The sequence below is a fragment of the Corvus hawaiiensis genome, chromosome 2, assembly GCF_020740725.1.
Source record: "Corvus hawaiiensis isolate bCorHaw1 chromosome 2, bCorHaw1.pri.cur, whole genome shotgun sequence".
Classification (NCBI taxonomy): domain Eukaryota; kingdom Metazoa; phylum Chordata; class Aves; order Passeriformes; family Corvidae; genus Corvus; species Corvus hawaiiensis.
The window spans coordinates 60403354-60416486 of record NC_063214.1 but is presented as its reverse complement, the minus strand read 5'-3'; the positions used below and the strand labels follow the sequence as shown (position 1 = coordinate 60416486).

Below are 13133 nucleotides of genomic sequence, written 5' to 3'. Positions count from 1 at the left end.
CCTTAAGGCTGCAGAAAAGCCACACCAGGTCTCATTAAATGGGAAAACTGTCTTACTGAGTACTGCTAATTGTGGAAGGGGAAGATGGAGGATCTTAGGGCCCTTCATTTCCCCTGTTCCCAGCCCCTTGTAAAGCTTACACCCATTATGCCTTTTTAACTCCTTAATACATTCCTTCCTCTTTTCCCACCTCCTCCCCTGTTTCTAATTGTTACCCTTGAAACTATATTGAAAATCTTAGATCAGCTAATAATTTAGTCATGCTTATTAAAAAAGTATTTATATAGCATTAACAGCTAGCTGGTCTACACTTCTCACTGAATATCATTTGCCCTTCGATGGCCATTTTTTGGTGCAACACTTGAAATTAAGCCTGTATTTCCCACAGAAGCCTATCACACTAGAAGACAACTCAGGGTTGCTAGGAACAAAGCCAAAACCTCTCCAATTAACCAGCATTGTCCTATGGTCTTCAGGAAGCTGGGAATGAAGTTCCCTACCCCAGCTTTCACAGAAATTCTTAAGAACAGTTGATGTAAAGTACAGACACAAAACCTAAGTCCTCAGTGCGAGAAAGGAGCATTTGGGATGCAAATCTGATCTGCCGTGAACGAGAATGAAAATCGGCCACTTCTCAGCTTTTGTGGTGGCAGATCCCTCGTTACCACCCTGCTGTGCAGAACCATTTTAAGGTCATTCTGTTAAGTAATAATAAATTCCCAACACTGCAACTTGTTTACACGTATAGAAAAATAAAGACAGTAAGCTCAGAGTTCAATGCCACTTTTCTTCCTCAGCAGGTATTTTAAGACAACAGACCTCGATCCAGCTGTCCATTTACACTCGCCCAGTTTCAGTCTCTCTGCAATCACTGGCAAATGGCTTCACATGTATCAGCAGTATCGGTGAACAAATAGGTAAATGATTTTAGATTAACTCCCCTGGGTCCAATGCGTGCAAACTACACAAATTTGAAATGTCATATTTCCTAATCTCAGAGTGGTCAAAATACTCTAGCAATGCCACAACCCACAGTTTATCATAATTTGGTGAGTTCCTAAGAAAATACAGGGAAAATTCAAGACCTTCTGTACCATCCAAGAAGAACTGTACTTTAACAGGCTGAATTTACTGTAGCATATTTAAACGTATTTTTATACCTGAATGGAGAGCTTCATTTATAGATATCAAATCCCATGTACCTCCAACCATTCAGGAAACATGGGGAGAATTTCCATGAACAAATAAGAATGTGACCTGATTACTGCACAGTGCAGTGTACCCTAAAACCTTACTTAATTAGCCATCGAGTTGAGCATTTGTGGGACAATTTCCTGCCTAACCTGTAGCTTCCCCCTGTGACCTTCCCCCCATCTGTGAAAACAAGCATATGAGAGAAATCTGATGAATGCCCATGCTTCAACTCAGTACAGAATTGAGACCAGGTACAGCTCAACTCTGGAGTAGGAAAGCACTCCCAGGGTTCTTAATCCAGGCACAGCTTCAGTGATTTAAGAGACACAAATCCTGCTGACTCACAATCGCAGAAATCCCAACAGTGTATCTCCATTTACAGTCTCCTTGCTGAAGGAATAAATTGTAAAGCAATATTGATTTGAAATAGAATACAAGATACCTGGGAAAGTATGTAAGACTATGAAATGACTATGTGCTTCAAAACTTAAAAATTACCTAAAGAACAGATTGATCAAAATTTTAATTTGACCTGACTGTGCCTTATGGCGTTAGGGATGTATTACCTACTTTAGCACAACAGTTCCTTCTTGACACCCTGCCACACTGCAAACCAAAAAGAACAGAACACAGATGTGCTGGCTCAGCATATTTTGAACATGTCTCTGGAGCACCTTCTAGACCAGAGACTGCAAACAGCTGGCACGGGCCCAGGTCATCTACAAAAGGGTGTATATCCTGAAGTCCTGGTTCTCCTTCAAATGGGATCCAGCCTTCCTCAGTACCCTACTGATCCTGTAAAGGAACCTCAGGGAGTAAGAAGCTCTAATTTTCCACAGGACAGCATCTTCTAGCTTAAAAGCAGCAAGTACCTCGAGACTGTTGGATCCATGGTGGCCACATGGGGCACACACCACTGACATTTAGCCACCCTTGAGCCAGACATTCTGCAAACGGCAGAAGACATTCTCTTTATCTTTTAATACACAAGTTGGGAAGGAAAGATTACAGCATATCATTTCTTACCTCATCAGTGTCTGGGTAATCGTCTTTATGCAGTGATGACTAAATTTATGAGTGGCACCCTGTTTATGAAGCATTCCTGTCCTCTCCCTAAAACTGCTGATGCATGTTTTTTGGTGGATATCCACCTAAAACATTTAATTAGATGTCCAAGGTTCTTTTGTATAAACAAGGTCCAAGGCTCATGTATATATTATGTCAGGTACCTAACACTTCTGAAAAACAATTACTTCATCCTTCAGAAATCACTATCATTATAATGAAACCCTGAACCTCTGTGGCTTAAAATAATTCAAAACAAAACCCAATCCCCACAAAAACAAAACCAAAGCAACTGCAGTATCAGAAGTCTGAGTAACCCACTTAGTAATGCATGGGAGTCCAAAACAGCTCCCAGGTACGTTTCCTCATTCTTACACAGGGTGCTAGCCCAGTGGCCACTCTGCTACAGCATCAGTACGATGAGCTGCCACACTCCTCTAATGGAAGGAGAGAAAATCCCTACTGCAACACACAATTTAAAGCCCCCCTCTTCCAGCTCCACAGACAGAGCCAGGGAACCACTGCTGCAGAGCCCCACCAAGCACAGAGGACAGAAGGATCTCTTCTAAAACCCACACTAGGTAACCTCCCATCCAGGGAGGCATGCCTCTTCCCACACAAGGTACAGAACAGGGGAATTCCTCTATGACTCTTCCCAGCTACTACTAACTGATAGAGGCCCTTGCCACGTGAACAGTAACATCGATCACCAGCTCCGGTACAAGCAATCATGACAACTATAAACAGAAATATTTGTAAGTGAATGTTTGAGTCACAGGGTAGCACTGCTGGCACTCAGGCTCCTGACTTGAATTAGTTTGCCCAAACCTGTTTTTCAGCCCTATTTCTGAAGAACTCAGCATTTTAAAACAAGTTGTCAATAAACTGAAGCAGGTAGAAAAGAAACATTAAACTGATTCCAAGGTTGGGGGAATTTACTTATACTGATAGACTAAAAGATGCCAAGGTACTTGAAAGGATCCTTGAAATCCTTGGAAGGACTGAGATGTGACTTGAGTGAAAAATTACCTTTAAACAGAGAAAATACTAGGTTTAAGGGGCTATCAAACTTTTGTTTTATTTCTTCATATTAGAGTGCAACTACTTAGTATTTGCCTAATGATGAATTAAAACCTCTTTTTTTAAAAAAATAACATTAGCTCATAAGTACAGTGGGATTTCTATCCCTTGATATCATTTAGGTTGGAAAAGACCTTTAAGATCATTGAGTCCAACTGTAAAACCTAACATTGCCAAATCCACCTGTCAGATAGAGACTGGATGCCCATCACTCAGGTACACTTTCAACAAATTTAAATTACTGATGTTCTGATAGGGATGACCTAAATAATAGCGAGACAGACATTTTCATGCTTGACTTCAATATTCATGTATTTTAACCAACTACAGCCCACTTTACCCATCCTAAGAGTTAGCAGGTGTACCCAGTGCTCCCTCCTTCCAGTTTATGCCATAACCAGAGGCTGAAGTATCTTCTGACCTGTGTTTATTTCCCCCCACCCTCCCCAGGATCACATCTTCTGCACTTCCAACCAAGTTTCAAAAAGAAATATGAAGGATGCCACACCACCATTCATTTGGTACGAATATGGAAAGATGCTGGTGTACATCCGAAGTGGACACAGGCACCTGTCTGCAGTCTGCACTACACGAGAGGCTGGAGCTCCTGCACACCCACATAATCACCATTTCCAGCTGTCTAGTGCTACACAGCTCCCCAGTAGCACACAGACATTAGGGGTTGCTTTTCCAAAACAACTTGGTGGAGCTCCAGAGCCTAAACTCTGAATCTTGGACTTCATTCTGGCAGCCAAACTTAAAATGAAAAATATGCATAAAGTATTTAATTTTATTAAGAGGATAAGTCCTTCTCAGTATGCTGTAAACTGCCCTTGACTGCAAGTAGGAAAAGATTCACCAGCTGTATCCATATCCTCTATGTTTTAAATGAGATGCCTGACCCCCAGAATCACTTCTCTTTCCTCCAGAAAGCCATGGACAACTGCACTCACTCTCTAATTCTGCATCTATGCCAGAAAAAACTAAATGCTTCTTTGTATTTGACCCATGCATTCAGCAGGGTCAGTTTGGGGGAAAAAAACGTATAGTCACAGGCAATATTAGCCAAGAAAGGCTGCCATTTGCAATTGCCTTTACCATTTCCAATTTGTGGTGACATGACAACCAGCCAACCTGAATTCACAGAAAAACAACTGGGAAAAAACCAGCATCTCTGCCAGAGAAACTAGAGGAAACAAAGGCAAATGAAAATTAACTAGAAAGTAGCTTGCAGAGCAAGGCTACAGGAGAAACTGCCCATGTTTTCTGTATAATGTTAACAGATGCAGACTTTGGTTTATTACTAGAGGTGCTACATCATACTCCTGTGTCTATCAGTAAAAGTCACTCACAGAAAAACCTTTTAATAATGCAGAAAGGTTCAAGAAAATCACACCTCCACCACACCTTTTTCATTACCTATTTTGTGGAATAGCTTGGTTGGAAACAATCTCCTCAATACTACCTCCCTTGTTCAGTAATATGATACCAGTCACTGCTGCATCCATATGCTGCTCACACATAATGTACCTGTTGCCATTATAGATCAACTGCTATTATAGAAGATTTCCATTATACTTATCCTTAAGCATTCTGATTAATTTAGTACAATTTTACGGTTCATTTGAAAGTTCAAGCGCGTTTTCAGAAACTGCCAATTACTGAAAAAAATTTAAACTGAGCTTTTAAAAAAAATGTTTTCCAGTGTATAATTTTATATTCTTTAAAGAGGCACCATTCACAGAGGAAAGCTATTCTCCACAGGGAATACCACAAACATAACATGACAAAAATATGAAGTTAAATGTATTAGTTGATATATGTAAACATTTGTATAAGATCAAGGGGTTAGAATTTAAGGGTGTGGCATAACAAAAGCACCAGTTCAGAGATCAGAAGTTAGGAACAAATTCCATGCTCCCTCCCACAGATGGGTATTTTCCTTCTGTACACAGAAAAACAATTCTGCAACATGAAGAGTCAGGGCATTTTTTCCCCCCCACTGTCATGTATTTTTAACTCAGTAAAAGAATTCTTCCAATTCACAAAGTTACTTGGAATTTACTTTAAACACTAGAAAGAACCACATCAAAAACATCCAGTTCATATTTCACTGTTTATATGGAAAAGGAGGTTGCAGAAGACTAAGCTGTATTTCAATGCTCTCCAAACATTTAACAAGACTGATTAACTAAACTTTTCTTTGACCATGTGACAGTACAGAAGATAGTGCATATTATATATGAAAATTATTTGAATGAATACAAACTTATTTGATAATGAGTTTCAAATCCTGTTTTCTCAAATTCTCTTTTTTGGTTTAGTATTACATTACTTAAGATTTGTAATAACTAAAATAACAATTTTTGAAAAGAAGAAATAGAAGTACCGTAAGAGCAAATGTTTTATAATATGGATTATTTTAAGTACTGCTGTAAAGATATTTCAAGGCACGTAGATTTTCACTGAAAAAGTAATCAACTCTGCATGACAATATTCTCAACCAGTACGATATTCCTAGCTTGAAATAGTTTTAATAAGTGCCAAGCACCTTGACTTAGAAGTATTAAATACTTGTGTAAACAAAATTAAAGAACCCTCCAAAAAGTAAAACAAATAAATCAGGCATCTACATATTAAAAACTTTATAAATACCTCTTTAGATGTCGTTCCAGTTCCAAAAATAACACTTTCATGACTGTTTGGTCAGGACCTTGTTTCTGGAGAAGCGTCACTTTCATTGATGTATCTATTTCGTACCTGCTGATTAGTTTCCCCCAGGTGGAGGGTCAGAAGAAATACCTTTCGCTCCTTGGTGGCTGTAAGATTAGCCTTAGCATTCCACTATTAACCACGCATCCTGAATTCTGCAGCACTTTAAGGAACTGCAAAGCCTTGCCCGTTAAAGATTATCCACTTGCTTCAATTCAAAGTTTGCTGAGTTTGATACTGGTTGGTCATGATCAAGAAAAACAAGAAGGGCGAACAGTGACACCACAGATCCTGAGGTCACATGGTGTTCTGTTACATAAAGCATCAAAAGAGATTAAAATCTTCATGATTACGTTTTCAAATCTCAAACAAATGCATCTTCTCTCAGCAGTGCCAAATTCACCAACTCTGAAGCTGATTCAACCTGCTCCCACCTTTTGTGAAGCACATGGTAATCACTATAGGCAGCTAATTCTGCTTACAGAGAGGCAGCTCAAGTTATACTGTTTCTTAAATCAAAGTTCTAGGGCTTAATGGCAATCTAATTAGATACCAAAGTGGCAGTAGCCTGCTTGCCAGAAAATATTTTACGGACAAATCCTGTCCCTCACTGCTACTTTAAAAAGAAGCAGTGATGAGAGTTGGAGACATGTATCTAGTTAGTCAGATAAAGATAGCAACTCCTCATGTATCAAGCCAAAATTCAATCAAATATTGCATATTCTTCCTCACAGAAACACAGATTGCCATAAGGAGGTTCTGGTGCATTGTAGTAACCCTCTGCCATGTAACTATGAGCCTATATGCACAGGCTTATTATCCAACTTGCTTCAGTGTAAGCATTTTCCTTCCTCAACCCTGTTGAATGCTTTTCAGTGGGAAGAAAAGTTGACTTCCCATAGTACAATGTAGAGAAGCAAAGAAGATTCATTTCCTTACTCCACAGGCAAGCAACAGAGTGAGAGATAACCCCTCACCATGGAAATAGCCAGCCACTTGCAGTATGCATGCAGGAACTCCCACCAACCAGAGAGCATGGGCATTGATTACAGTGGTTACACCCTTCCATCAGACCAAGACCACACAAATGCAGAGACAAAACCAGAAATGCAACCTAGCAAATGTTACTTGGGCTTACTGCTGACAGCTAAAGTGTAAGAATATATTGCAAAGAAACCAAATGAAAGGGTTGAACAAGTTCTTAGAATCATAGAATTATTTGGGTTGGAAGGGACCTTAAAGACCATCTAGTTCCAATCTCCCTGCCATGGACGGGGACACCTTCCACTAGACCAGGCTGCTCAGGGCCCCATCCACGCTGACCTTGAACACTACAAGGGATGGGGCACCCACAGCTTCTCTGGACCTCCTGTGCCAGTGTCTCACCATCCTCCCAGTAAAGAATTTCTTCCCGATATCTAATCTAAACCTGCCCTCTGTCAGCTGCCTCAGAGTATGGCCTTATATTATTTACCTGCACTTCAGTTGTACCTTGCCAAAGTGGTGAAGAGGGGATTTATAACAAGAGAAGTAGGTACTACTCAATAAAAAACAAAGGAGTCTGGCTTGGGTGAGGAAGAGAGAGTTAAAACCAGCTCTACTTAGAACCAAGAAGTCTACCATCATACACAGGGAATATTTTATTTAGGAGGTAGTGAGGAAGAAAAGAAAAAATGCAAAACGTTTACCCTTGGAAATGAAGGATCCAGTGGGATTAGTTCCCCATTCCCAAAGCCTAGAGGGAGTTCAGATAATTTAAACAGGGCTTCAGGTATACTAACAGTGAAGGAGAGCAGAATATTTCTAAACGGTCTTCCCAGAGCCTTGTACGCTTGTCTTACAAGGACAGAGCACAGTGTTTGTTTTAAAGCACACCAAGGAGTTGAAGCTGACAAGTCAACACTTTACAATAAATGTTTCTCTCATTACATTAAGTCCATCTCTCTCAGCACAGCATGGGAATGGGTAACAGTCAAGGCTGATTTTAACATTCTCCTCTCACTCCCAATGAAAAGGCACAGAGGTGGGACCACTCAGATGGCGGAGCAGTTGTATTCCTGGATCTTGGTCCTTGGAGAAGAGGCAGACTGATATAACAGCTCTAAAAGAGGGATGTTTACTCTGAAAGCAGAGCTACTCTTGAAAGCTTCAAGTGGACGCTCACTTAGTACAACCACATGTAAGAGGGAGGTGAATCAAAGTCAACAGGCTTCAATGAAAAATAAACAAGGAGCAAAGGAAACAGCAATCATACCAATAAACAACTACTGAGAAAGTTTAACCCAGTATTATTGAATAGCTTCAGTATTCAAGATGAAATATTACTTACAGCATGAAATCTTGCTTATTTTAAAGAGCTGAAGCATCAAGCTGACTAGAAGAACACACAAAACCAACTCCAGAAAGCTGAACTGAGACAAATTTTACCTTGAGTGGCATCCTTATATATCCTTCCAGAGTCAGAGACTCGTACAATAGTAACTCCTAATGTATCCTACTGGTTACACTCTCTCATGTCAGATATGCTACAACCTCTCTGGGACATTCTGCACAGCTGAGCCGTGGCAGTCAGGCTCAGCTAAGTCTGTATCCCACAGAACTGCACCAACAGAACTGATAGGTTTTAAGCTGCCATTCTCCTAACTCTTTATGATCCTTCTGTTGCCTGTAAAGCTGCACAGTTGACACCAGGTAGGAGAAAACCCTTTCTCCATACCTACTGTGCATACAGTACACGCACTGGTCACAGGTGTTTTCCAGGATGCCTGACACCATGAATACATACTGATGTATGCTGGAGTGGGAAAGGGACTAAAGCACGGACGTTAACCTTTTCTGCAGACAGTCTTTACTTTCTCCTTTCCTATGCCAAGATGCCCTCTGAACAGGAGCTCCATCATGCTAGCAGCTATGTCATGAGAGCTGAAAACAGGGTCCTGTAAGTTATGCACATCTGACTGATACATTGCTCAGCTCCAGTGCTGTTCTGACTCCGTCTGGGTTTCCCGTACAGTCAGAAAGATCATTAAATATTAGATTACATGGGGCACAAAAGCAGTTTCTTAAGAGACACAAATCTAAGCACTGAATAAAATTTAGGAAAGATTAATAACTGTTCTATCAACTCACATCCACACACAAATAAAAAGATACTGCAAATAGTTATTTTTGCAGCATCCTTCTAATGAATTTCTGCTAAAATCCTTGTAATTTGCTCTGCTTATTAGCAGAAGCCACATCAGAGTCAGTTTGAAAGTGAAAAGTAAATATATACACACTCAAGCATGTATGATATGGAACTACAGCATATATTCAGCTGCTTCATTCTGCAAAGCAGCAAGTTCACCATTGGGCCCACAAAGAAAAACCGTAACTAACTCCATCTCTGGTAACACCAATCACCTTTCCTCACGCTTCAGCCCCAATTCTGGTGATGACTTTACAGTAAGGCAACACTCACAGGCTTCATTTAATGGTACTTCTTTAGCTATGTCATGGAAAATGGTTTCTATACCACTGATCCAAAAGCACCTGATTCAAATTAATCAACTTTTTATCTGGGGGGCGGTTGTGCCCCAGAGGAACCTTATCAATTCCACTTCTCGCCTTTACAAAAGACAGCAAAGAATATTCTTTGTCAGTTGCCAGCTAGAAAAGAAATTAAAGTGAAAACAGAACTGCTTCAGAGGCAGGTATTCTGACAACTATATATTTTTTCTCAGAAGCATTTCCCATAAATTTGACAAAGTTGGTTCCAGTGCATTCAAGTAATTAAAAGCATCACTCAGTTATGTGTAAGTCAACAACTTACAGGTAATAGAAACCACAAAGTAATTGGAAGCCAACTGGATCAACTAAGAGATTGAATATTTTTACTGCTTTAAAAATACCCTCCCAGCTGCAACTGAAAAATGCCTGAAGTACAAGGATCTTCGTTCTTCTCCTGTCACATTCAAGAATTCAGCATCAAGCTATGCTTTCCTTCCTTTGTCCTGAACTATCCTGGCTCTTATATAAAGTGACAGATTGTGCACAGATGAATTATCACTCTGGGTACACTAGAATGTCAGAAACAGGCACATTTTAACATTTAATGAAACAAAAAACAAGATTTCATGCATGATGGCATCAGGGTACCTAGGTTCTCTCCCACCCATAGCTCTTATGTCCAGAGGGGAGGGGGGAGCCTATTTCCACATTCTTAATTTGTGGTACTCCTTGACAGTTTTGCTTAAAAAAAAAAAAAAAAAAAAAAAAAAAAAAACCTAAAAAATACATCAGCCCAAGTTTAAATCCAACCTGTAAGTGAATAAATCTGGCATTCATCCAGAAGAATTTACTGTTAATGTCAGTCTGAATGAAGTGTAGCACTTCAGCCCAAATTCCTCAGCATGTCACACACCACTGATTGAGCTGCCATACCTTCACAGGGTAAACATTTAGTAGGTTCACTTTCCACATTCTATAGTGGACTTCAGACACTTTGAATAATGCAGACTTCACCATACGACAAAGCAGAAAAGAAAGCCAACCCTTAGACTACAGACACAAAGCACCCTACAGTAACAACCATCAATTTTGACATGATGCAACAAACTAAGAATAAATTTAAAATTTGGATGTGCCTATGAGTGCTTGATAACGCAGAAAATACACCAGGCATTCAAGCTCTTCTGGAAACTTTAAAAGTTACAAACATGCAATCCTTAAGATGTTTAAGGGTTAAAAAATACTTGACAAATACAGCAAAGAAACCTTCATAGGAAGTTACAGTGCTTACTGTCATGGGATATGTCCCATACACCATTTGCATCCTAATCTACAGGATTTTTAATGCCTCTTACCTTGCACCCTCCTATTTTAAATCAATCTTTATGGAGTGCTTTGCCAAAGGGGTTTTGCAAGGCTTCTAGTCAGCGACAGCAGCACACAAAAACTGAAACTGACTTCAGAAAATATTAGAACCCATCAGTAAAGCAACACATGCTATATTATCAAAGGAAATAGTTTTGACAGCAAGAAAATGTAAAAAACACCAAAAAAAACCTGTAAAAAGACATCTGCACTGTCGTGAAAACCAAAGCACTGAAGTGAAAGACAAGAACATGGACAACAAATTGGGAAGTATTTCATTCCCAAATGCTAGCAGCAAAAATCACTGCTGTACTTTTGCTATCCTCATATTTTGAATGGCTATAATGACGTGCAGTTAGGGGAGATAGCTTTCAGTCCATCATTAAGCAACTTAAAAAGAAGTATTTAGCCATTAACATCCTAATTGAACATCTGAGGAATTTTCATATACATCTCTCAGTCATCACCAAGCAGTACCAAAGGTATAGCTTTCAGTTACACAGAGATACTACAGTCACACATGTTTAGCCTGTTAGTTTACATCAATTTTTATTTTCATCTTGGTACCCCTACATACACTGCTGAAAAGCAAATCCTTCCTGTGTGAAAGAGCAAGAAACACATACAAGGAAGATCTCACTGGATCTGAAACATCCATTTAGCCTGGGAGCCACCTCAAGGCATGGCCAAAGGTAGATAGGCGAGAACCCAAAAAGGCCAGCAGATAAATGCAACTTTCCTACAGTATCCTCCAACCTGTCAGCAACCAGCAGCTTGAGGAGTTCCTGCACAAGAAGAAGTAATTTAAGTGTTTACTGATGCAAGAGAATTTTCTTCCAAGAACTCATCCATTTGTTTTCCCTTCAAGAAATTACTTACATCACATAGCTCTGAAGTTATTGTAAAATTCTGGTTGGTTAATTCTGAGTTAATTATCCAGGGAAGAGACTTTTTTTTAAACTATCAAATATGAAGCATCAATCACCCTTGCTTCTAAAGAGATATGATTTTGAATCCCAAGAGCAGTCCTGATTTAAGAACACACACTAGAAACACCTGGAAGCCAGCACAAGCATGAAGGAGCAGCTACACAAGTCAGTCTTCTCCAAGAACCACAGTGAGCCATCTGCCAGTGAGGGCTTTACATTCCACTAACTGATCGTCACTGAACTTCTGTCATTTAGCCATACAGAAGAGCAAATGTCATCAAAGCATATTCAAACTGTGGAATTCTGTTAGCACTGATACTGAACACGTACTACCAATCAGAATAGTTACTGGTTACTGTTTTTTGTACTGTGGACATGAGTAAAATAAGATTAAGCCTACAGGGGACAAGCCCAGTATCCCTTCCACTTCTACAAGCAAGGCATCTCTCTACCCTGGCTATGCTTTGTTATCCTAATCTAAAGTGAGTGCTCCTTTCCTTTGCTGTAGCACCTGCAAAACACAAACCAGTGGAATCTCTGATTAACAAGAAGCCTGATGATCATGAACTGACACAGCACAGTAACAGCAGCTCAGCATTTTTTGCTGCAAGGGATTGTCAATTTATTTTGCATGTTACATCAGCTGAATATAAAATTTAAAATGAAAGATTTGCAGACATTCAGCCAGACTGGAGGGGAAGGAACCCTGCCCCTCAAAACACATTTGGTGGTGTTGGCATTTAACTTAAGCAAACAAGAGAGAACTTGAGAATACTATAAAGTTGTAGTTGTAGCCAGTCGTACAATCCATGAAATGGAGCCTCACAGTTTCAACAGACAAATACACCATGAAGAAAGACTCAGAGCTTCCTATTGAAAAGGACCATCCAAAACCTTCACAGGAAAATTGCAGAATAAATCTCTGTCCTGCCCAAACCTCCAAACTGAGACTGATTACTAGGTGTGAGCTAACAGGAACCAGTTACAGCTATGCTTATGATATTCCTCCTTCGTAATACTGGAGCTTTATGAAACTAAATTACAGCAGGCATTCCCTATGCATTTAGTGACATGCACATTAAAGGAGTAAATTAAAGATTTAGAATAATGTATTTCTAACTATTATCAAGATAGGAAAATTTGGGGGAAGATAGCTGTAGAGTTCAAAATTCTTCCTTCCTTTCAGATTCCAGAGAGCAGCCTGTACTCAAGCAGCAGTTCAGGCCCAATAAGCTTTGGGAGCCATAAGGCTACCATCTTATTTTTAACAAGTCAGCCTATTTAAAAAAGGAGGCAAGT

The 13133-nt window shown here is 39.8% G+C and overlaps 1 protein-coding gene across 3 annotated transcripts in view; it reads right to left on the bottom strand.

Moving 5' to 3' along the window:
• The window catches only part of TSC22D1 (TSC22 domain family member 1), a 92967-nt gene that overhangs the window by 9287 nt on the left and 70547 nt on the right, over nucleotides 1-13133 (bottom strand). The window contains exon 1 of one of the 3 annotated variants that reach the window (XM_048295338.1): nucleotides 5995-6268. The exons of the other annotated variants lie outside the window; for them this stretch is intronic. Within the exon in view, the coding sequence (XP_048151295.1) occupies nucleotides 5995-6080 (86 nt within the window). The 5' untranslated portion in view covers nucleotides 6081-6268. Of the gene's footprint in view, nucleotides 1-5994; nucleotides 6269-13133 lie in introns of those variants that run through there. 3 annotated transcript variants of the gene reach the window in all.